General features: G+C 40.4%; 1 protein-coding gene across 4 annotated transcripts in view; it reads right to left on the reverse strand.

Annotated features, from left to right (window-relative positions):
* KCNIP1 (potassium voltage-gated channel interacting protein 1) overlaps positions 1-26,182 on the reverse strand; it is a 358,061-nt gene that overhangs the window by 115,088 nt on the left and 216,791 nt on the right. The window contains exon 1 of one of the 4 annotated variants that reach the window (XM_074212430.1): positions 6,291-6,500. The exons of the other annotated variants lie outside the window; for them this stretch is intronic. Within the exon in view, the coding sequence (XP_074068531.1) occupies positions 6,291-6,390 (100 nt within the window). The 5' untranslated portion in view covers positions 6,391-6,500. Of the gene's footprint in view, positions 1-6,290; positions 6,501-26,182 lie in introns of those variants that run through there. 4 annotated transcript variants of the gene reach the window in all.

Here is a 26,182-nt window from a genome sequence, read left to right on the forward strand (position 1 = left end):
TTTATTATGATTCCTTCAGGAACTAAGATTTACCCTGGCAGAGTTTATGTGAAGGGTATGGAAAGGTGATCCCTTAATGATTCATACGTCAGCCAAAATGTCTCTTGTCCCCATAAATCTATACAGGTCAGTCCTTGGCAACATTATAAAACTGGGCAGTTTGCTTGATTTCTCCCTCCATCTTTCTTTTTGTGATAATACCTTATTTCCAGAATTTCCTCATTGACTTGGGCTCCAAGAGCTCATTGCTCCCTAACAGTGACTTTTTGGTCATCCTGGACTGTTCCTGGCAAAATCTTTCCCTACCTATTTGATAAAGTAATTGAAGGTAATGTTTCAATAGCTAGTAACTTAGAATTTGAGCAGAAAACACTATCATATTTTAAAAGAATCTACTACATGAATGGAAAGGTACAGTTTTTAGAGTCAGGCTGAAATACTTGAATGTCCAAATACCAATCTAAGTCTAAGAACAATAAGTCCCCTCTTTTTTAAAAGTTTGTCAAATAATAGGTCAAAGAATAGGGATTGCTGTCATTCTGGATGATGACAAGTATCCTGATCCCTTGGCTTTCCCAATTCACTGTCTAATATGAAGAAAAGCTTCTCTTTTTTTCAGGTTCTATGTGATTAGGCTATTCTTATTTCTGGAACAGCTGCTATCAATTGATCAATCATCAATCATTAAGTCAATACACATTAAGGAAGCTCTAGCTGGTCCCCACAGAAGTCTGGTTTATAGTTGGCACTGAGTAAGAAGAGGGGGGAGTTTGTAGGCTTGGAGACCTGGAGTCCTACATGGCAGATTGCCCACAAGAAGAGACTTCTCAACCACAGGACTGGGAGTTGGAACCCACCCTGTACTTCCCCAGCACATGCTCCTACTGTCTTAGTAGCTTTGCCCATGCTGTTTCTCTTAATCTGGAGTACTTTCCCCTCTTCTCTTTCTGTACAAATCATTACATAATCATTACATTCTTCAGGATATAAATAGGACAAGAAAACCTTTTTTAGTGATTTCTCCCTCCTCTGAACTCTTTTAACCTTTATCTTATCACAAAATTTATCATTTCACCACAAATTATCTTGCATCATTCTCGACTTGTTTATTATCTTTTAACCTACTCTTGCAGTTGGGAGGACCCTAAAGAGAACATAAAGTCCAATTTCTCTTCCTAGGTAGAAACTGCTCAAATCTAAAGATTTATCCAGAGAACCTTTAACTAAGTGAAAAAAAAAGAAACTGGGGGTGATGGGAAACAATTACTTGTGTTTGAGATAGCCTATGTTGTAGGGGGAAAGCGCTAGGCTGGAGGTCCAAGAGCCTTAGTTCAAAACCTTCTTCTGCTACTTATATCACTTTTTTTGGCAAGATAAATGGGGTTAAGTGATTTGCCCAGGGTCACATAGCTAGCAGGTGTCAAGTGTCTGAGGCTGGATTTGAACTCAGGTCCTTCTGACTCCAGGGCTGGTGCTCTGGAGAGTGGGTGCACTCACTTATATGACTTTAATTTACAACTAAATCCATCTTCTCACCCATAGAACTTTTAACAAAATATGAAAAAGAAAATGGGAGTGTTGGAGGTGGGAAACAATTCATGGGGAACCTGAGTTCGATTTTGCCTCAGTGGTTTAGCAACTATTTAACCTTCCTGCTCCCCAGCTTTTTCATCTACAAAATTAAGGAATTGGCCTAGATATCCTGTAAAAATTCTTCCAGTTGTAAATGTCTGATCCTATGTTCTTTCTGACTCCACTGCCTCCTCTCCAAAAGCAGGGCTATGTATCCTTCACTTACAGAACCTTGCACAGTACTGGCTATAAAACAAACACAATGACAAAAAAAATCTGTGTTTCATTTTGTTGCTGTTCAATCATTTCAGTTGTGTCTGACTCTTTGTGACCCCATTTGGGGATTTCTTAGCAAAGATACTGAAAAGTTTTGCCATTTCCTTCTCCAGCTCATTTTGCAGATGAGGAAACTGAGGCAAACAGGGTTAAGTGACTTGTCCAGGGTCACACAATTAGAACTTGTCTGAGGCTGGATTTGAACTCAAGTCCTCCTGACTCTAGGACCTGCCCTCTTTCCTCTATACCAACACCAACTGCCTATTGTTTGATCTAGAACCTGCCAAATGATGGTAATACAAAGCAAAGAAGATTGCCGGTCTGAGGTCTTGTTCTGTAAAGAGATGGTGAAACTCTTTCTGCAGGTCAGGACTTGTATGTATCAATTTCTTTAACTCTTATCTTCCAACCCACCATATTTGTGTTCAGGATACACATGTACCCTAATCATCATCAGTGCTGACAGGTAACCTAACTCAGAATACGTCTGTGAGAAATGCAGGACCCTGGGTCAGATTGCTTGATGCTTCTTTTCCATTTCAACCTGGTCAGTTCTTTACTTTCTTTTCTTTCACCTTGGAAGGATCAGCTTCCCTCTGTTCTAGGAGCAAGGGGGTCCATTAGGTCCCTGATAATCCAACAAATTTTTCATTTTAATTCAAGAGATAACCATTAAGCTCCAGCTAAGTGGAGCAGTAGATAGTGCCCGGACCTGGAGTTAGGAAGAGTCTTCTTACTGAGTTCAAATCTGGCTTTAGGCACTTACTATCTGACCCTAGACAAGTCACTTAACCTTGTCTACCTCAGTTTTCTCATATGTAAAATGAGTTGGAAAAGGAAATGGCAAATCATTCCAATATCTTTGCCAGGAAAACCTCAAAATGACTTTACAAAGAGATGGAACGACTGAAAAAACTGAACAATAACAGAGGTGTTTGTTGCACACAGAGCTAAAATAGGATATAAATAAAACTAGTCTCTGTGTTCAGAGGCTCCCAGTCAATTATGTTCAGATCATTTTACTCAAATTCTTTTAGACCTACCTGATTGGTAGTCTTTCTGCTCATAGATTTTTTTACCCATTTAAAAAGGTGGGTAAAGTGGGGCAGAGAATGGGGTTCAAAGCAAAGAAAGAAAAGAAATTTGATTTCATATTGGGAAAAACCTTGTCTTTGCCTTACTGTGAGGACTTTGAGTTTCACAGAATTTCAGAAGTGGAGAGGGCCTCCAAGGACATGCAGTTTAATTTTTTAAATGGATAGAAATCCCCTCTGCAATGTTCCCAATAAGCTGTCAACAGCCTCCACTTGAAGCTGTCTGGGCGAGGAGGGCACTCACTACCTCCAAAGAGCAGTTTATTTCATTACCCTGATTGTAAGGAAATGTTTCCTAGCAAACAGAATTAAATGTTCCCCTCTATAACTTCCACCCATGGTTCCTAGTCAGCAAAGTAGAACAAAACCAATCCCTCTTTCACATGACAGCTTTTCAAATACTTCAGTGAAAGCTTTCATTTTCCCCCTAAACCTTCTTCAAACATACCAACTTCAACAGATGCTCATATGGCTTGACCCTAAGGCCCCTGACCACCATAATCTCTCTGATCTGGATCAGGCATATCAATGTCCTATTTAAATGTATTCAAGATTATTTTATTAGATTTGGGAGGGAACTCAAAAGTCATCTAGTGCAACCCCCTCATTTTGCAAATTAATTAATAAGCAATAACTAACATTTATATAGAATCTACTTAGTGTGAGGCCCTGTGCTAAAATTTTTTTTTATAAATATTATGGTTGGCATAAGAACACTGGGAGATAAGTACTATTATTATCTCTATTTTCCAGATAAGGAAACTGAGGAAAATAGGCTAAGTGATGTGCCCAAGTTACACATTACTAATTAAGTATCTGGGGCTATATTTGAACTCAGTTCTTTCTGATTCACATCTTCCTCACTTCAGATTCAGTGTTCTATCCACTGAAATACATAGTTGCTTTAAATGAAGAAACTGAATCTCAGAGGAGTTAAATGACTTGTTCAAGATCACACAGGCAGAATCAAGATCACAAAAGTAGAATTCAAACCCATATATTCTTCTGATCAAGTTTACTAAACTGTGTTACCCTCCATCTTTTTTTTTAAATTCTAAGTTATAAGGAGAGTAGAAATGAAGGTGATATTAAAAAAAACCCTGTTAATCATAAATTGTTTTAAATGCAGTCAGAATTGAATACTATGCTGGAGATTTCATCTGGCTAGGGCAGAGTACGGCAGTTCTATTATCTCTCATGTTCTGGACACTATACTTCTGGTTTATGATTGAATTGACTTTTTCCCCCCTTTGATCAAATACCATGGAAAACTGCATAAATATTGACTTCTCTCCAACACTTGAGGCTTCTCAGAAGGCCCTGTTACCTAACATTTACACCACTGCTGTAAGTTGAGTGGCAATTACCCACATCATTTGTCAGATGAGGAAACTGAGGCTCCTGGAAGTGACATGCCCAAGTGATTCATCTTGTTTAAATTCTGTCTTTTGCCTCCGACCCCTGTACCATTTCCACTACTATACCCAACTCTTTCATTCTCATCGTTTATTATTATTATTTTTTTTTTTGGTTTTTGAAAGGCAATAGGGTTAAGTGGCTTGCCCAAGGCCACACAGCTAGGTAATTATTAAATGTCTGAAGCAGGATTTGAACTCAGGTACTCCTGACTCCAGGGCCGGTGCTCTATCCACTGTGCCACCTAGCCACCCTTCATTTTCATCTTTCAAAAGAAATTTAGAACTTTAAATTACTTAAACTAAACAGTGTCTGAACAGCCTCATTTACACTTGCATTTAAAGTCCTCTCAAATTCCTAAAGCAAATACAAATTAAAATATTAAACATTTACAAAAGTTGTTCATCACATATTATGCTCAGAATTGTTCAAGCTGAGAAGATACACATTTAAGATAACCCAAAGTCCCTGTCCTTATGGAGGTTATACTCTAAGGAAAGTCTTTAATTTAGATATTCATGATATGTAGTATTACAAAATAGAGGTGCAAAAAGATTGAGAGGGAAGGTTGCCCCAGGGCCTGTATTTAGAGATCATTGAGGCTGTGGCATTGAGTTTAAAGGCTAGGGTAGAAAGTAATACTTTGGTGCATCTGATGGAGAAATTCAAGTTTGAAACTTTCCTCTCCCCTCCAAAAAAAAAGGAAAACCTCTCTAACAAATACTTTGATAAAACAAATCCCTTCCCCTGCCTTCTCAATAAAACGGGGAGCCAAGAATGACTAACCAGGAGAGAACTCTGAGGAGGTACCAAGAGAAACTGGGGTCTTGGTGAGAAATTGAGAATGGGGGTGGCTAGGTGGCACAGTGAATAGAGCACCGGCCTTGGAGTCAGGAGTACCTGGGTTCAAATCCAACCTTAGACACTTAATAATTACCTAGCTGTATTGCCTTGGGCAAGCCACTTAACCCCATTGCCTTGAAAAATCTAAAAAAAAAAAAAAAAAGAGAGAAATTGAGAATGGATTCATCTTGGGAGGGTCTACAGCTAAAAGCTGCTATTGGTCTCCTCCCTCCCTGCCTCCCCTCCCCTATCCCCTAGGTGGACAAAAAGTTAAAAAAAAAGATTCAGTTATAGGAGTGGAGTTGTAACAACTGTTCAGTTGTGATCCACCAGGAGAAAGAAGTGTATTTCTACTGAAGATGTTTACATTTCTGGGAGAGTTTGGGTGAGGGTAAGCCAAGTCAAGGTAAAGTTTCTGCAACAGAAAGAACAGGATCCTATAGTCCTGGATTTGGAACTAGGAGAGGGCTTAGAAATGACCGTAGTCTACCTCACTTCTCCAGTCTGAAGAAAAAGAAAATGGAACTGATTAAAAAAAAAGGAGATATTGGCTTGCCCAAGATCACACAGGTAGGAAGAAGCATGACCAGGATTCAAATCTAGATCCTCCCAAATTTCACAGTCACTGTTTATTCCACTGCAAGCTATCTCGGACACTCAGTGGAAGAGAGGAGGTCGAAAGTTTTCCACCAGTATTTCAAGAGCTAATACTGAAAACCAGGGGACCCAAGGGGCGCTGGGCGGGGGCAAGGCGAGATTCCTTAGAAAGTGAAGTGGCTCTGGATGCGGCTGCCTCCTTGGGACTCCAGAGTCCAGGCAGCAAGGGAACCTTGGCTTGTCCCTGGCCCGGAGGAAGTTAGCGGATCTGCGCCTTCAGCTCAGAGTGCCAGCGCCCACTCCTCCAGCGAGCCCAGAGAGGCGCGCTGCCCCGACCAGAGCCGGGGGTCCGGAGCCCAGGGTCCTCAGCCTCTAAGAGGCAGTCCAAGTTCCCGGAGCTCGGAGCGAGCGCTGAGAGCGCCACCAACAGAGACCCCGACTCCCCAGGGTTGGGGAGGGGGGCTCCCCGGCATCCGAGAGAGGCTTCCCTACCTCCGTTCCCGACTTCCAGGAGTCCTAGCTGTTCCAGAGCCTTCACGAAAGCCACGATGATGACCAACACCACGATCATCTCCAGTCCTTCCAAGTTCATGCTGGAAACTCACTCATTCACACGGATGCATTTCGCCTTTCTCCCCTTCGCCCCTCTTCCCCTCCCGTCCTCTCCTACAGCAAGACCCTGGGACCGGGGACTGAGATGTCTGTCCGTCGGAGACAACGCCGACCCGATTCCAAGCCTTAATATTCTCTCCCTCCCCCCCCCGGCCCCGACCTCCCGAGAGCGCCCAGCTGGCATGGAGCCGGGCACCTCACTACCTTCCTCTGCGCGGGACATCCCCAGCGCAGGCAGCCGGGGTATCTCCGGCTCACTGTATCACCCCTACAACCCGGTGAGTTTCCAGGACGCTTTGCCTCTCTTGTCTCTAAGGCAACGCGACCCACCCCGGAGGTCTCTAAGTGCAAATTCAGATCAATCCCCTCAGCTAGGCTTCGGGTAGCCCCGGAATAGTCACTTGGTGGAAACTTTTGGCAGCTACAGGGTTACTTGGAGAAAGAACGAGCAGTGACAAGAGGGATGCAGACTTCGAATTCCTTGCTGGAATGGGGCAGCAGATAGAGCACTGACCTTGGAATCAGGAGGATAGGAGTTTGAATATGGCCTCAGACACTTGACACTTATTAGCTGTGCGACCTTGAGCAAGTCACTCAACCCTGATTGACTCATCCAGGGCCACTGGAACCAAATGGCTCTGGACAGCACCCCCCTCACTCAAATCTAATTTATGTGCTTGTCATGGCATCACCTACCTGATGTCATGGTCCACTTCAAAAATGGAGGACAAACATCACTTGCTGGACTGGGATTAGTAAGGAGTAGGAGTGGAGTGGGGGAGGCCAAATAGTTCATTTAATCCGACAATCCATTATTCTTTATTACAGATGAATAACTGAGGTCCATAAAAGGAAAGGGATTGTCGAAGGCACAAAGAGACAGATGATTGGAACTCAGGTCCTCTGATTTACTCATTCAGTCAACAAGCACTGATTAAAGGTTTCTTTCTTTTGAGACTCTTCAAGCTTGTCCAATAATTAGGAGGTGACTTATGGCAAGTCATTTTCCCTTTGAGGACTTCATTTCCCTCTTCTGTAAAATCAGTGATTTAGTCTTCATGATTCCTAAGGTCCATTCCAACTAAAAATTCTATGATAGTGAGAACATGTAGGCAACTTACTTAAAATATTTTGATTTTTTGAAAGTTCTTTCATAAGTTGAGCAGAAACCTTCCTCCTTCTGACTTTTTTTTTCTTTTTTGGAAGCTATCAGAATGAAGTGACTTGCCCAGGGTCACATAGCTAGTAAATGTCTGAGGGTGGATCTCAAATCAGATCCTCCAGTCTCCAGGGCTGGTGCTGTATTCACTATGCCACCTAGTAGCCCCTTGGCTTTCAACCATTATTCCAAGTTCTACTCTTGGGCCAAGCAGACTAAATCTAACCATAGGAATGCATATATATATAATATATATATATATATATATATATATATATATATATATATATATATATATATATTTAAACCTGCAAAAGACTTAAGAAACCATCAAGCCCAACCCTCAGGTCTTACAGTTAGGACCAACTGAGGTCCAGAAAAATGAAGTGACTTATGCCCAAGGTCATTCAAACAATAAATGACAGAAATGAATTATACACAAGGTTCATTGACACTAAAGGCAGTGTAGCTACCAGAGTATTTTCCTCTTCCATATGATAATCTTTCACATATATCAGGGATTTTGCCCTCATATCAGTCTTCTCTTCTCTAGGCAAAATGTTCCTAATTTTTCACAAGTCCCATCTTCTCCAGCAGAAATAGAGATCCAGGGCCTATTGGTTGGACACATTTCCTCTAAACTTATTCTTCTAATGAACCCTATCATTAAAGAACACCTCAGTTAGCTAATTCATCACATTATTAATAATTGCTATTAGAATAAACATTCTGAGGGAGCAGTGAGAGTTCTCATTAGCCTCTGTCTTCCTGCTCCACAGGTCCTATTCCAAACAACTTAGAAAATACAAGTCCTAAGGATAGAATGTGCCTGTCCTCCCAAACCCAAGCATTGTTTCCAACTGCTAATGTGGGTTAAGTGCAAAAGCAATTTATTATGAGGTATTTGGAACCATTTATTTCAGATTATGGAGGTGAAAATTACAGGCATCTGCCTACAGAAACTGAAGAAAGGAAAATGGCAGTGTGTGTAGTAGGTGGAGTCAAGGAGAGCCCTAGAGCAGAGCAAGAATTATTTCCTAGTCAGTCAATAGAAAATGTCTCATTTTGAGATCTCATTTTGTTCATGCCACTATGCTCGGAAACAAGGAAGCATTAAGACATTCACATCCCTTGTATTTCTCCAGTCTTACTGTTTCACTGGGAAGTCCTAAACTAACCTTTGGAAGAAGAAAACTATTACCGCAAATGCAAGGTGCCAAATATAATAATAATAATAATAATAATAACACAAATGCAAAGTGCCAGATAAAATAATAATGATGATGATGATCAGAGATAATGTGGTACAAGTGAAAGGAAGTCCTGGATTTAGCATCATAGGACCTGGATTCATAGGACCTTACTACCTGTGTGACCTTAGACAAATCACTTACCCTGTCTGGACCTCAGTTTTCTCATGCATAAAATGAAGAATTTGGACTAGATAGCCTCAAAGATCCTTTCTAACTCTTCTGATAAGGAGTTGAGTTGCAAAGTAAGGGTAGCCAGTGTCAACAGGGTATTACAACTTGATGAAACCTTTGTACAAGAGAAATGAATATACATGTGGAGCCAAAAGAGTTTACAATTTATACAGAATATATAATATTATAATAACAAGACAAAAGAAGTAAGGTAAAATATAGTTGGGATGACCATTTCTGAAGCACAGTTGACTGAGACCTGACCCCAAGATGGAGACCCCTGCAAAAGAACTCATCAATAGGAAAAGGGGACTGGTATGGTGGATGGATATTCCAAGGTATGGCATGGGAGGTAGAATGGTACAGTAAATGTAGAAAAAGGAAAAGACCCCTCTCAAAGAGGAGGAACAAAGTTATGGCAAAAGCTTCATTCTTTTCTCTTACAAACAGCTTTTCTATGAAAATTGAATGGTCAGAGGTCTCAGCAGCACAAGCAATTTCTCAGTTTAGCCAAGACTGATTGGTTTCTGTCTTGACCCCCCCCCCCAGAGACACACAAGGAGTTCAGCTTGGGATGCAATTATGATGATAACTCAGAGATGGTTATAAACTTTCACAATTCAAAGCCTCCTGTTCTAGGTTCAGTGTTTCCGGAAAATATGGCAACTCAAAAAGACAAGTTGAGGGAACTCTTAACATTCCCCAACACTAGAGAGCTTTAGGTTGGGACAGTCCTTGGAGGTGTTAGAAATTGACTTTAACCCCAAAGTATAGATAGTATTTGGAGAGAATGAGAGAGTCTCCAGGTATTGGTGATTAGGTTGGTGAAGTGATTTGTCCTAGTTTACTATGGGTCTTAGTCCTAAGGCCTCTGGGGAATTAGTCCTGTCTAGTGTGCCTATTCTCCCCCATTTTTACACTAAAATTAGAGAGGATAGCTTTTTAGTTCCTATAAAGTTAGAGAGAATACCCCCCCCCCCCATACACAAACAAAATACCCTTTGGCTACTCATGGGTTGGAAGTTTCCTGTGACTTTGAGTTGTTAGTTTGTCTTTAAGGATTTGAAATTTCACCCAGAAGAGGCATAGGGAGAAGGAAGAGGGCATTGTAGGAATTAGGTGGGGGTGAGGCCTCAGTGAGAGCCCCATAGTCTTTCTAAGCACAGCTGTCATGTGTAAAGGCGCTTCTAGATATGTTACTATGTCACAGTCAAGAAGTCAAGCATGCCATATCTGAAAGGGATCTTTGAAATCACAGAATATTAAACATAAGAAGTCATAAACTTCTTAATTTATAAATTGAAATAATTTATAATTTATAAATGAAAAAGTTGAATTTTAGGGTTTAATAAATGAATAAACTAGAATTCAATCCTGTATTTTCCCTAGTATTGAGACTAACTTTATTTTTTCTCTTTCAAAAATGTTTTTAATCTACATTTTTCTGCCTCTATGTTACTTCTCCATGACTACCTAGCTATCTAATTACTTATGATTACCACTGTCATAAACAACTTCAATGAAATCACCTTTGTAACAAGGAATAATTAATCAAAAGAAATCAGCATATGGACTATATCTGAAAACATTTGCCTCACTCCACCATCTCTCTGGGTGGACTTTGCTTCCATGACTCAGCTATCGTCCATTCACCTTACCAGTCCCCTTTTTCCTATTGATGAGTTTTTTTGCAGGAGCCTCCATTTTGGGGTCAGATTTCAGACAACTATGCTTTAGAAATGACATTCTAACTATATTGAACCTCTTCTGCCCCCCCCAAACCATGAAAATCTATTAATGTTGAAAGCATCACCCTTTTTCTAGTCACTCAGTTTCACAAAATCAGTCACTCTTGTTTCTTCCATCCAATATCCCCCCACCATATCCAATCAGTTGCTAAGTGATCAATTCGCCCTTCAAAGAATCTCTTATCTCCACCCCTCTTCTCCACTTGCCTGACTACTCATCTACTCCAGGTCTCACCACATCTGACCTAGAATATTACACAGTACTCTCCTAATTGGATCCCCACCTCCAGTTTTCCCCTTTCCATGTCACTCCTCTACTAAAAATTTTTCATTGAATTTTCAGTGAATTTAGGATAAGCAAAACATTCCTTTAAAGCACATTAGAGTCTTGCTCTTACCTATCTTTTGAGGGTTTTTTTTGATAGCATTCCTCTGTATGCACTCTCTGATCCACACAGACAGGTTTTTTCGCTATTCCCAGGATATACCATTCCATTCCCATCTCAGAATGCCATCACTTTTTACCTCCACTTCCAGAATTCTTAACTTCCTTCAAATCACAGCTTAGATGCCACTTTCTGCTTAAACCTTTTCCATATCTCATTTCTCTCCACCACTATAGATAAATGCATATAAAACACAGCAATAATTAGTATTTTCTCTCTTGAAAATATCTTGTTTAGATTTGCGTATTTGTGTCTGTGATGAATCCCTTTAATAGAAGTAAGCTACTTGAGTCTGTGTGCATGTGTGTGTGTGTGTGTTTGTGTGTATGTGTGTGTGTAGAGGGATTTAATCCCCCCCCACAAATAGTTGATGTAAATACAGTTAGGGGAAGACAATAGAATTGAGGCATTATTAATACTCTATTGAAGTTTAAAGTTGTCTATGACTTTTCATTCCTTTAAAAAATGTGAAAAAATTTTGATTGAACGGGAAGGAGAGCTGAGTGAAGAGGGGTTACCTTCCAATTGGTCCTTAAAAACAAGAGTTCCAGCCCTAAGATAGCTCTTTCCACGTATGGTTGAGACTCATTCAACAGGGAGCTAGCTGGATGATAAACTTTCTGTGAAAACATAGACTCAGAGTAGAACAGCATTTGAAATAAGGAAGCAGCTTCAAGAACCCTGACTTGGTGACAGAGAAGACAGTTATGTGTTCGAGAAGTGAGAAGAAGAAATCCAGGAAGTTCTCTTAAGAGACACATGCAGTAAAGAGAAGAGTATAAAGTAGAAGAAAAAAGATATTTAGACCCAGTAGAAGGAATGAAATTATCTGGGTCACAAATGTTGCCCACGTGGAAACCTCACTACTGTTGGGGAGATTCTTTCAGCCAAGTAGAATGGAACCTCTTGAGAAAGTTGTATTTGTCACTGATGATCTGATGACTGTAGATAAAGATAGAAGGCTAGACTGAAAGCAATGAAATGTATTAGTATGCTAAGGAATATCATTCCCAATGAATAGCAGCTTCAGCTTTCTAGGGCTTTCAAGTCCACTTAGAGTACACAGTCAATCAATAACATTCTGTGGCAACTTAGGAGAGATAAATAAAGCATTTCACAGAAGAGGGAGGAGAGGAGAGGAGAGAGTGAGAGATCAGCTAAGGGAGAAAAGGGTAATATTTGGAATACAACTAGCAGGATTTATCAGAATAAAAAAAAAACATTCCCTAGTTCAAGAATGGGAGACAAAAAAAGGAAATGATCAGTACTTTTATAATTATAAAATAAATCCTTTTAGAATATAACTATAGGGTCTCTTATCTAGGGACTGCATGTAGTTGTTACATCAGTGAATAACAGCATCCATTTACTGAATCCTAACACAGTTTATTTTATTTTATTTCTCCTTCAATAAAGCTTGGGGACTTTCTACTATTTCATCATCAGATGGTTAGAGGATTGAGTTCATCATAATGCTGCAGAATGATATTTCCTATTTCCCCCCACATAATCAGTATTACTTTATTTATGTTCATATAACTTTAGTTATGTCCATATTATGTTGTGGATATTTGTGGGAAAGTGTACCTACAGGTTTAGGGGGGAAGAATATAGCTACAGTTCTTACTAGTCCATCTTAATAAATGCTTTTACTTTGAGTTAAATGGTGTCTGTTGACTCTTAAAGGTGCAATGATGGAAGCTAATAGGTACAAACTGGGAAAGTCAGGAAAAGTCTCTTGAAGGAGAGGAGGTGTGTACAGGAGTTAGTGTACAGGAGTTAACTGACCCTGAGTAAATGGTAACTGTTCAATAGGAGAGAGAAAGAGAGAGAGAGAGAGAGAGAGAGACAGAGACAGAGACAGAGAGACAGAGAGGAGAGAAGAGAGACAGAGACAGACTCAGAGACAGAGACAGAGAGACAGAGATAGAGAGACAGAAACAGAGAGAGAGGCAGAGAGACAGACAGAGGCAGACAGAGAGAAAGAGACAGAGATAGAGACAGAGACAGAGACAGAGACAGAGACAGAGACAGATAGTATTCTGTTTTTTGGAAGGCACCCTAGAGGTTATCTAGTCTCATAGAGTATAAATAACTGCCCCAGGTCACACAGCTAATAAATGGAAGAACCAGGATCTCTTATCTATAGTTACTCTATGGGACATAAGCTGGAGTTCTTTGACTTGGGAGTTCTGGAACTTGGCTATAATATTCCTGGAGGTTGTTTTTTTTTTTTATCTTTCTCAGGGAGATTGGTGGATTCTCTCTATTTCTATTTTTCCCTCTGCTTCTAGGATATCAGGGCAATTTTCCTGTAGTAATTCTTTGAAAATGATGTCAAGGCTCTTTTCCTGATCCTGACTTTCAGGTATTCAAATAATTTTTAAATTATCTTTCATGAATCTGTTTTCCAGAGCAGTTGTTTTTTCAATGAGATGTTTCACATTTTCTTCTAATTTTTCATTCTTTTGGTTTTGAAGTATTGTGTCTCGATTTCTTGTAAAATCAGCAACCTCCCTCAGTTCCATTGTTTGTATGAAGGATTTATTTTCCTCAGAGAGCTTTCTTATCTCTTTTTTCTTCCATCTGGTCAATTTTGCTTTTTAAAGTATTATTCTCCTTAATAACTTTTTGAACTATTTTATCCATTTGACCCAAGCTGGTTTTTAACATGTTATTTTCTTCAGCATTTTTTTGGATCTCCTTGACTAAGCTTCTGACTTCATTTTCATGTTTTTCCTGCTTCTTTCTCATTTCTTTTCCCAATTTTTCTTCTATCTCTCTCACTTGATTTTCAAAGTCTTTTTTGAGCTCTATCATAGCCTGAGCCCAGTTTCTGTTTTTTTCTTGGAGTCTTTAGATCCAGGAGCTTGTACTTCCTCATCTTCAGATTGAGTGTTTTGATCCTTCTTGGGATCACAGGCAAAGTATTTCTCAATGGTGCTCCTCTTTTTTCTTTGCTTACTCATTTCTCCAGTCTGTGCCTGGTTTTGGAGTGCTTCCTGAGCTTTTGATTATTATTGGGACACCCCCACAAGGATCTCAGTGTGTGAGACTCTGTCCTCCCTCCTGGTCTGTGAATGACCATAAGCATACCCCTCTACCACAGCTGAGGTTGGGGGGGGGGGGGGCTGCTGTTCTATGGGGGGACCTAGACTGCGATAAGGATCTGAATATGATCAGAACCCCAGAGTCCTGTTCCAGGGACAGAGCAAAGAGCTCAGCAGTCTCTCTCTTTACTCCCTTCCCTAGGCTCAGCACTCATGCCCTGGTGGCTCCTGCTTACAAGCTCTGCCTTCTTCCCATTCCTGGATCTGGGCTGCCAGGTCCATGCTGCTCACTGTGTGCCCTGAGGGCTGGGCTTCACATGCTCGCTCTGGAAGAGGTACCCCCACTGATCCCCCAAGTTGTGCTTGGTGTTCCCCGGGGGTGTAGGTCAGGAAACTGCCCTCGCTGCTATGAGCCGCAGCTCCTAGCACCCTGGGGCTGCCTCTGGGAGGCTGAAGTTCCTTCACTCTGGCCAGCCACCCCTCCAACCCTGTGGAGTGGAGCCTTTCTGCTCTTTTCCAGGTTACCTTGGGTTGGAGAACTGCCTCACACTGCATCCCTCTGTGGATTCTGTCTCTTGAACATTTAGTTAGAGTCCTTAGTTTATAAGTTTTGAGCAAGAGCACCTAAGAGACGATTCTCTCCTATCCCCATCTTGGCTCCACCTAAGCTGGAGTTTATTCTTATTATCCCCTAATTCTATAATAATCTATCACTCACCTTTTTCTTTTTTCTTTCCTTTCATTTGCTTGTAATTGTAGTAAAATAAAGTTATCAAAATGGCCAGAAAAATAATTTCCATTTACTTGAGGGTATTGATCAGCTCTTTGAGAATAACAGATGTTGATTTTTTTTGAATCTGTAACCTAATGTCTTTTTTTTTTAGATTTTTGCAAGGCAATGGGGTTAAGTGGCTTGCTCAAGGCCACACAGCTAGGTAATTATTAAGTGTCTAAGGCCCAATTTGAACTCAGGCACTCCTGACTCCAGGGCTGGTGCTTTATCCACTGTGCCACCTAGCTGCCCCATAACCCAATGTCTTGCATAGTGCTTGGTATTTGGCTTTTGGCTGCTTGATTGATCACTTTCTAGTCTCAAAGCTCTCAGAATTAAAGTTTTAATTGACCCTAAGGTCAGTGAAAAACTGCAAAGTATGTATAAGCAACAGATTACCAATAATGATTTGCATAAGTCAGAAAGCCAGTGAAGTGGTCCAGTGGGTTGTGCACCAGGTCCACACAGTTAAGACCTCAGTTTGAATCCTACTTCAGAAATTGATTAACTATGTGATCCTGTGTAAATCCTTTAGCCCCTGTCTGCCTCAGTTTTCTCATCTGTCAAATGGGGATAAGAGCATCTACCTCTCAAGGTAGCAGTGAGGATCAAGTGAGATAATATTTATAAAATGCTTTGCAAATCTAAAAGTATTATAGAAATGCTAGCTATCATCAATATGGGGAATGAAGTTGGCAGGTCACATACGAGAGAGAGAGAGATAATAGAGAGTTTTTGAGGGCAGTACCTCAATTCACAATTAAAAAAATTAAATTAAAGTTTCCAGCATGTTGAGTAGATCCTCTATGGAAAAGTTATGGATAAGAATTGCACAGGATGAGAAAGCATTGGTGGATCAGTGGAAGGAATAACCATATCAAAGATGCTTTGGAAACATCAATGCTGCATATTCTAATCCAATATTAGAATTGCAGTATCTGGTACATAGTAAGCTCTTTAGAAATACTTATCAATGAAGTGGAAGACTTGGCCCTAGAATTAGGTTGTGCTACTCATCCTACCCCTGTCCCCACTCTAGCTCTGGGCAACTGGATAGTCTTAGAATAGATGATAGCTAGGGATTCCACTCCCTAGGATGACTCTTTCTGCTCCTTACAGAAAAAAAAGATCCTTCTTAAACCTCTGAGATGTGATCAGTTATATGATATAATGAATAAGAGATATGGAACATTCCATTCTATCTGTGAGGGTTAACTTAAGTAGTTAAAGTAAATACTTATAAGTGCCCAGTGCCCACCCCACCCCCTACCCTTTCTAGGCTCAAGATTTTCTTCTCTTCTTTGAACTTGACTTGAAGCTTCCTTACCCTCAAAAATAGTTATTGCAGCAATTTTCATGGTTTGTAAAGAACTGGAAATAAAATAGATGCTCATCAATTGGATAATGGTTAAAAAAAATTGAAGTATGTGAGTTTAGAGGAATATTACTGTCCTGTAAGAAACTATGGACGTTGGAGATGGCATTTAGCCAGGAGTAGTCCAGTGCATGGAAAGGCTCTGCATCCTTGTAAGAAGAGGTCCCAAATCCAGCACAGAGGGGCTTATACTTGTTTATGGTGCCAGAACAGGTACCAACTAGCAGGTCTGCTGCTCACTGTCCAGTTCAGTTCTCAATCATAGATCCAGGTCATTGAGAAGGAGGCTTGTACTTAAGGTTGTTGCTTCAGAATGAGAAGCAGTGTCGCTCCCTGGGTGGTATACCAAGAGAACAGAAAGAGGTGGAAAGAGGAAACAGAAAGAAGAAAATAGGGGAAATTATTTCATATAATCTGGTAGAAAGTCTGTACAAATAAGGAGGAGGGATAAAATTTAAAAAACAAACATAAGAAGGAAGAGTTTGGGGAAAACAACTTAACATTTAAACTCCACTCTCATTTAAATTCATGAAAGGAGGGGAGAACACACACAGTTGAATTCAACAAGAAACTAGGAAGCAAAGGAATGAAGGGAAGAAGAATTAAAAGGGAGAAATTGATCTTAAGCAAAACAAATATCTTTTTTTGTGGTGATAAAGAATTTGAAACCTAGTGGGTTTCCATCAATTGGAAAATGACTGGACTGGTTATGGTATATAAGAGTGATGGAATACTATTGTGCTGTAAGAAATGATGAAAGGGATGGTTTTAGAGAAACCTGAACTGGTTTGTATGACTGAGGCAGAGTGGAAGGACTAGAATGAAGACAGAAGTTTAAACAATGGCAACAGTGCTGGAAAGACAGATAACTTTGAAAGACTTAGGAACTCTGATCATGTGATGATCAACCACAGTTCCAGAGAACAACCACTATCCAGAGAATTACTTTCTTATAAAGAAGTTAAAAACAGTGCAGAATGAAATAAATATGTATGTATATACACATATAATATTTTTATAGATACCAACATCAATGTTGATATAGATATATGACCAATGAAGAAATTTGGTTTGGTTGATTATGCATGTTTATAACAAGGGTTTTTCTTTCTTGTAAGGGTGAGAGGTAATAAAGGTGAATTTTTTTTAGGTTTTTGCAAGGCAAATGGGGTTAAATGGCTTGCCCAAGGCCACACAGCTAGGTAATTATTAAATGTCTGAGATTAGATTTGAACCCAGGTACTCCTGACTCCAGGGCCAGTGCTTTATCCACTGTGCCACCTAGCCACCTCTAAAGGTGAATTTTTCTAATTGAAAAGAATAAAATTTTAATATTAGAAAAAGGATAAGGGAATAAAGATTCTGCAGATTCAATTAGATGGATTCAGAGAATCATAGTGATTCAATTCAATTTACTTACATGTGTTTGTGTTGTTTCCCTGATAGAATATAAGATCCCTGAGATGGAAGACTTTTTCTATTTTTGTCTTTATATCCCTATTATCTAGTACAGTACCCTTAACACAGTATTTCATAAATGTTTTATTGTAGTTATTGAATCCACAACAATTCTCTATGAGCTGTGATACTTGAAAGAAACATCCTGATATAAATATAGATAGATAGATAGGTAAATAGATAGATAGATGGATGAGTGGACAGATGGATGGATTAGATAGATGACAAGATGGGTAGATTATATAGATAGATGGATTAGATATGTATATAGAGGAATAGATGATAGATAGGTTAGATAGGTAGATAGAAAGAATATTTATTAAGCATTTACCATATGTCAATACCAGCTTAAGCACTAGGAATAAAAATACAATAATAATTTTTTAAGAGTCCCTACCTTCAAGAAAGACAACATAGAAAAGTGCTGAGTCTTGAATGGAAAGAACATGGATGGCTTAGGGTACTTCATGAAATCACTTCACTAATCAGAGGAGGACATTAATGTAGTTAGAACACTACACTGAGAGTCCAGAAGACAAGGTATTGCACTAAACTTGCCATGGTTGTTGGGTAAGTAACTTCACCCTTTTGGATCTTAGTTTATCCACCTGTAAAATGGGGAGGGGGTTAGGTGAATAGATGGAATGAGTTTGCATTAGATGATCCACGAAGTCCATTCCAGTTCAGACATTTTGTGATTTTATGATGCTATAATAAGAAGATGATATCATCTGTTAATATACAATAACAGTATGGGTTGCTTCTTTTGTGATCCTGTGTTCCCTAGTGAAATGATTATCACATCTGATTTACCTGCAGAACATGTTGAATTCAAAACCCAGAAAGACAAAAAGGGACATGAAGTCTGTGGGTGACTGGCCAAGTGTTAAGGAGACCAAGATCTTCATTGTGGGTCACTCAACATCATTCTTTTCCAGGCCACAGACTGTTCCCCTAATAAAACAGTCAACACTTTTCTCCCCAGAGCTCCCAAGGTAGACCAGACTAAAAAATGTGGTTACTTCACTGTGACCACCTCACCTCCCAGCACATTTTCCACATTGATAATAAGCAGTCCCACTCATCCCTCAGACCCCCATGAAGGGACTGTTCCTTGTTCTATGTGAATTAGTGGGCCTGTGTATGATTAGATTACATCAGCTGCAGCAGCCTACTATCCCCATTGCCTGCTCTCTGTGTGTAATTTGCTTGCCAAGATCAGATTGATTGGCAGGAGCCAGAATATGCCTCCTCTTCTCAGTTTTTTTCATTTCCCTGTGAGCTCTGAGATGATTAAGAAACTAAGCAGATGGGGAGTCTCCGTAGTACTGGCTTTCCGGAAATACCCGAGAATGAGCTACTGTTTAGAAGGCCTCAGCTGGTCATGTTGTTTCATAGAAATGATGTTTATATAAAACCCCAAACCCTCTACCAGTTGGTTGATATTTTTCCTCACTGTGATTTATAATGATGGCATTATCCAGTTTGCAGACATTGAATGGAGAAAAAAAGGCTGAATCAGAACAGTTGGATCCTGGACTGTTCAAAAGAATAAAAGCTGATAAACTAGGGTCATATGGATGGAAAGGCAAACATTAACTGATATGATGGAGATGGCCCTCAAAGTCTCTACTTTTCTCAAAATAACTGCTCCTATTTCTCTTTGCCCCCTTCACCTCTTCCATTAACCTGCCACCTTGCCTGAAGTTTTTCCTAAAGGGATATCAAGAGATGTGAACTGGGAAACTGATTCATGAAGCTAGATTGCCCAACAAAAAGTAAGGGATAGGACAGAACAGGCAAGTTTGAGTTGATATGTGAGAGGTGGGTCTGGGAAGAAAGTTTCTATGTCATTTCTGGCACTGAGGAAGGTTCATCATTGACAAGCCAATGTGAGCCCAATGAGAGACAAAGGCAAGCTGATAGGGATGAGGGCTATTCCCAAGAAAGCTAGCTTTTATCACATCATAAATATAGAAACAGAGGGCATCTAGTTCAATCTCTTTATTTTACAGATAAGAAAAGTGGGTCTTTTGATTCTGGAGTCAGAGGTTGACCCTGATGTGGAAAACAGGATCCCATGGAGGTGCCTCACCTCAGGAGGATGATGAGGCTCTCAGGGGCTCACACTGGGGCCTTGCACCAGAAATTCTTTATTACTCATTGTTTCTGGCATTGTTTCCTTGGCCATGGGACAATTCTTCCCTGACTTAGAAGCACATGGATTTGACAGAGACTCTATGTATCTTTGGAATCTTCAGGATCATCTCAAAGGCCATGTACCTCACTGTTAACATCATCACTAGGAAGGACCGTGTCCATTAGAGGAAGAAAGGGAATTTGCATTTATAAGGTGCTCACTTTGAGCCAGACACTGGGTATAGGCCTTTACAAATATATTAAATTTCCACAACAAACCTGGGAGGAAGGCACTATTATTACTCTCATTTTAGAGTTGAGGAGACTAAGGTAGAGGTTAAGTGATTTATCTAGATTTCTAAAACTAATAAGTTTGTGAGGCCAGATTTGAACTTAGGGCCTCTGTTCTCCATGCCTCTATTTATGACATCTTATACCATTAGCCCATTTTGCATGTGAGCCCTAGAGGTGCTGAACTTGTTTTTGACTTCATACAGTTTCTGGGATTTTTTTTTCCATTGGGCAAAATCTAGTCTTTCTCTGGCCCTCCAACTATAGTTACATGGGTGTTTTTGTTTAATTATTTCAATTGTCCTATTCTTTGTGACTGCATTTGAGTTTTTCTTGGCAGAAATACTGAAGTGGTTTGCCATTTCCTTCCCCAGCTCATTTTACAGATGGGGAAACTGAAGCAAGCAGGGTAAGGTGACTTGCTCAGGGCCACACAGCTAGTAAGTAAGGTTAGACTTGAATTAAGGAAGATGAGTTCTGTCTATAGCCCTGGCACTCTCTCTACTCTGACACCTAGGGATCTCATGATGTCCGTGATTTTGTTCAGCCTATTACTTAAAATGTTGCTTAAAAACGGTAACAGCTAATTTACAAGTTTTTTGTAAGGTTCAAATGCAATCATGTATTATAAAATGCTTTGTAAACTTTTCTGTTCTGTATACATATGAGTTGCTACTTGCTTCTGCTGCTCCTACTACCTGTATAGCAGGAATGAAATGGTCACTATCAGCCTTTTTTGGCTAAATAATTCCTCTTTCCTCTTTATTTCTACTTTCCCCAACAGAATTCACAGAACAATGTTTTATAACTCCATACTATGATTGTATTACAATATAATGTTGTACCTTATGACCAGATACCTGTGTTGACATCTAATCTTCTTACTAGTGCTTTCAATCTCAACAAGAAATGGAGTCATTAAATGATATATAAGGATGCCTGCCAAATGCATATTGATTTAGTAAACCACATATTAACATTATGCTCTGTTGTGTTTTTTAGGGCAGTTGGAGGGTGCAGGGAATAGAATGCAAGTCCTGGATTTGAATCTAATCTCACCTTTTCTGAGTTCAAATCTGGTCTCAGACACTTTCTAGTTGGGTGACCCTGGTCAAGTCACTTAACCCTGTTTGCCTCAGTTTTCTCATCTATAAAATGAGCTAGATGAGTATATGGCAAACCACTCCAATACTTTTGTCAAGAAATCCCTCCAAGGGATGGGAATTCAGGGAAGCCTGGAGGGATTTGCATGAACTGATGCTGAGTGAGATGATCAGAACCAGAAAAACACTGTACACCCTAACAGCAACATGGGAGTGATGATCAATCTTGATGGACTTGCTCCTTCCATCAGTGCAACAATCAGGGACAATTCTGGGCTATCAGCAATGGAGAATACCATCTGTATCCAGAAAAAGAAGTGTGGAGTTTGAACAAAGTCCAAGGACTATTTCCTTTAATTTAGGGAGAAAAAAATTGGTATCTTATCATCTGATCTTGTTATCTCTTATACTTTATATTTCTTCCTTAAGGATATGATTTCTCTCTCATCACATTCAGTTTGGATCAATGAATACCCTGGAAGCAATGTAAAGACTGACACATTGCCTTCTGTGGGGGGTGGGGGGAGGGAAGTAAGATTAGGGGAAAAATTGAAAAAACTCAAAATAAATAAAATCTTTAATTTAAAAAAAAGTAAATCCCTCTAAATGGGTTCATGGCAAGTTGGACATGACAGAAAATGCCTGAACAGTAATTATGCTTTTATTTACTTTGTCAAATATTGCCTAATTATATTTTAATTTGGCCTGGGTAGCACCACCCTTTGTCATATGGCAGTATGTTTGTCACCTTTCTACCAGATGGTGCAGTGGATTGAGCACTGGCCTTGGAGTCAGGGGGTCAGGAGTGCGAATCTAGCCTCAGATACTTGAAACTTACTAGCTGTACGGTCTTGTCCTTTAACCCTGCTTGCTTCACATCCAGGGACATCTCTAGTCATCTTGATTCAAATCTGGTCAGTGAACCCAGATGGCTCTGGAGGAGAAAGTGAGACTGGTGACTTAGCACAGCATCCCCTCCCTCAAATCCAATTCATGTGCTTGTCATGGCACCAGCTCCCTGATGTTGTGGTCATTATCATCAGATTGTAAACTCCTTTGGGGCAGGCACAGAGTCTTATCCAAGCTGAGGAAATTGAGAGAATTGAAGGGGCTAAGACAGCAAGTGGATAGTTGTTGGAATTGAGTGAACCACTGACTCCATCTTGTGTCTTAATTCTGGAGCTAGTTCAATTTCCTTTCTATTCAAATATGGATTTAATGAGAGAAAAGTCTATTCAACTACGAGAATTGGGAGAAAGCATTATTCTTTTGTTTAAACCTAGTCCTGCATGGCTGGGAAATTGGATCACCACACACACACACACACACACACACACACACACACACACACACACACACAGAGATTTTATTTTGAAGTTCATTCCTTGAGGTTGAATCATGTCATCATTCCAAGATTGGAATGGGTGACTCTCTAAGAAAGAATGTCAAACATAAGTTGAGGACCCTATTTAATCATTCAGGTGTCTGGGGGCTGGGGACTCTATATACATTTGTGTTGCTTGTGTGACTGCAGTTGGGATGAGTCTGGATGATCTCCAAAATTCAAAGTCTCTTGTAGCTTAAAATTCCATCCTTCTACATTGTTTTTTGTGAGTTTTTATATGTGGTTATAAGATTGTGTGTGTGTGTGTGTGTGTGTGTGTGTGTGTGTGTGTGTGTATGAACATATCTATGACTATATGTGGTTGTCTAATACTGAAATCACTAATTTTTGTTCCCCCCCCCCAAACCCCACCCAGGTAGTGCTCTCTGGGGGCTTCCTTTTGATATGGAGGGAATGGGTGTCTTGTTCTCGGCTTGTGGTTCTATCTAGAAAAATAAAATAAAGAATACTCTGACGTTTCAGAGATCTGGGGAGCTTTCTAGAACCTTAAAAGACACTTCTCTCAGAGGATGCTTAGGAAAAGAGCACTGTCAATATCCTAGCAGAGGTCAAGGCCAAGTTTTCCCTCAAACACCCTGTTAAAACCCCTTCTATCCAGGATGGTGGGAGGGCTGGAACATCTTCCAGCCTGGAGCTGGAGCTGGAGCTGGAGCTGGAGCTCTGCCATTGTCTGTGACCTCTGCCACAGCTCCCTGTTCAGCTTCTCAGCTCTCTGCCCTATTTGGCTTTGAACTTGGCCTGTGTTTGCTTAATTGCACCGAACCTCACTCTGTTTCACCCCCCATCCCTGGAAACCTATTTGGATCAAGCCCTTTTAGGCTTCCATTTGCATAATGTTTCTGGCATGTCTGACCCCGTCTGGCCTTGGCCCTGACCTCTGCCCACTCGGCTAACACTATAACTCTCTTATTTCTTCCCTTGGCCTTTGATCCTCAACCACAGCAGGGAAAGCACAATCAGCAGCTCGGCCTCTCCCTCTTCAGATGCATTTCTCACCCCACTTCTGGCAGGGGTGCGATCATTGTTCCAGCCATCCAGATTTAAATCCTGGCATCTTTTTTGACTCTGCCCAGTTTCCTGACATCCATTCAATCATCAATTCCTTCAGCTAGAAGCCAGGCCATATAAACATTAACCAAGGAAAATTGGTCTGTTCATTGTTAACTGGACATGCCATACTTTTCCATCCCTGAAGTTTTGCTCATGCTATTGTCCTTTCCTGGAACATCCAATTCTTCCCCCTCCCTCTTTTCCACTTGTCTAAGCCCCATCCTTTCATCAAGATCCAAGTTAAGGCTTACATCCTCCATGAAGCCTTCCCTGACACCCTAGAGGGACCTCAGAGGTTGTCTAAGACAACCTTCCCATTTTGCAGATGAGGAAACTGAGACCCAAGGAAATTAAATGTCTTGCCGAAGCTCACACAGGCAATGAGCATCAGAGATAAGATCTGAACCCATGTCTTCTGATTCTAGAGTTAATGTTCATTCCTTTGCACTATGGTTCCTTCTTTAGAGTTCTGATAGCACCAAGGAGCCATAGCTCTCACTCATCTGCTTTTTAGGATTTACTGCCACAGGGTGTCAGCTGTCTTTTCATGCATGTGAAATAAAATATTAAACCATTGGGAGGTTGAATGGTGCTATACCAGATTCAGAATCATAGGACTTGGGTTCAAATCCCACCACTGCTACTTATTGGTTGGTGACCTTGGGGCTGTTATTTCACCTCCTTTGGTTTCAAATTCATCATCTGTAAAATGTTGGGGTTGGGCTTAATGACCTGTGAGACCTCATCTATCTCCAAATCTATGATTTCATGTTCCTCCTAGGGCTAGGATCCCAACTTATTCTTCATTGCATTCTTCTTCATAGGTGCCCTCACTCAGGGTCCTATACATAATCAATATTCAATAAATGTTTATTAATAGTGGTGAGAATGATGATGTATGTTAGACTTGTGTGATTATGGATGATTTTTGGATGATACTCTTTAGGGTGTCTGTATGACTGCTTAATTATGAGTGGTCATATACATGAAGTCTTATATATCATTACGTAAGCAACATGGGGCATGCTCGCATATCTGTACATCCAAGTTAATGTAATACAAACCTTTGAGTTTTCCTTCTTAAGAAAATAAATCTATCAGAGTTCAGGACCTCATAGAAAGTCAATTATCACACTCTTTAGACATATAAGGAATCAAATGGGAAACACATGATATTTTCCTCAAAATTATAACTAGAGATGGGCAAAAAGAAGAGAGAAGCAAAACGTGGCCATGGGGTGATGTAGCTGGTGAGATGTTGCTATGAGTTGGAAGGTTGGCTTTGGTGTGGCCACATGCCAGAGCAGAGCATGGAGCAGAAGCAGAGTGCACTCTGGGGCCCACCCCTCCTCAGGATCAGGTCCTGAAGCATTAATTGTCTTCTATTCCACTTACACAGACCCAAAGTATCAAGGACTCACCTGAATTAAGCAACCAAAGTAAGCCCTTTGGCAGTTCACCTACCAAGATGCCAGGCTCAGAACAGCCCATCCAAGAGGAAGCCACATGCATCAAAAGTCAAGATCCTGCTCCTTCAAGAGCACAGTAATACCTGACCCTTTAGTCAGCCTGGTCCTCAAGGAGAGAAACCTCAGGAAAAATTTGCTGAAGATGTACATGAGGGCCCTTTTCTACTTTCATCTAGAGTACCCTCCCTTCCACTTCTTTATAGAAAAATCCCTATTAGCTCAAGAAAAATTCAAATACTAATATCACCCCGCTGACCATGTGAACCATTCACAATGAATGAAGGATGTCTTACTGTGGCTGCTTTTGTTCTCAAACAGCAAAGTTCATCAGATCACTCACTTTGTCCTCACTTACCTAGAAGAGAGAACACAGGTGGACATTATGGACATTGGACCCCCTGGGTCCCCACTGAGGGAAGGATTTCACCCAGCAGGGTCACATAAAATGTCTTATCCCACAATGAGAAAACAAAGGAAACACCCAAAGTTACATTTTGGAAAAGGTAGGCTTTAAATACTCGTCTTTGGGGACACCTACTCTTTACCAAGTGGATGAAAATAATTCAAAGAGATAGAAAATCATGTCTGTTCAGTGAACTGTGGGATTCATCCAGAAATCGATGGGTCTAGTCTTAAGGAGACATATGACTTACTTGGCAAAGGGTACCCATTCCCTTCCTCATTGCCTATCCTTCTTCAACTCCCTGGTCAATGACTATGAGATTGATTTAGGGTTCCCATGACATATTTGTTTCTTTTCTTTTTTAATATAGAACAATATGATGTCTGCAAACCAAAAGGAAGTAGCATCTCTAAGCATGCAGTTTTTGTTAGTTAGCATTAAATATAATGAGGCTTCCAAAATCCCATTTCCTGCATATCT

This window comes from Macrotis lagotis, chromosome 1 (genome assembly GCF_037893015.1).
Source record: "Macrotis lagotis isolate mMagLag1 chromosome 1, bilby.v1.9.chrom.fasta, whole genome shotgun sequence".
NCBI lineage: Eukaryota > Metazoa > Chordata > Mammalia > Peramelemorphia > Peramelidae > Macrotis > Macrotis lagotis.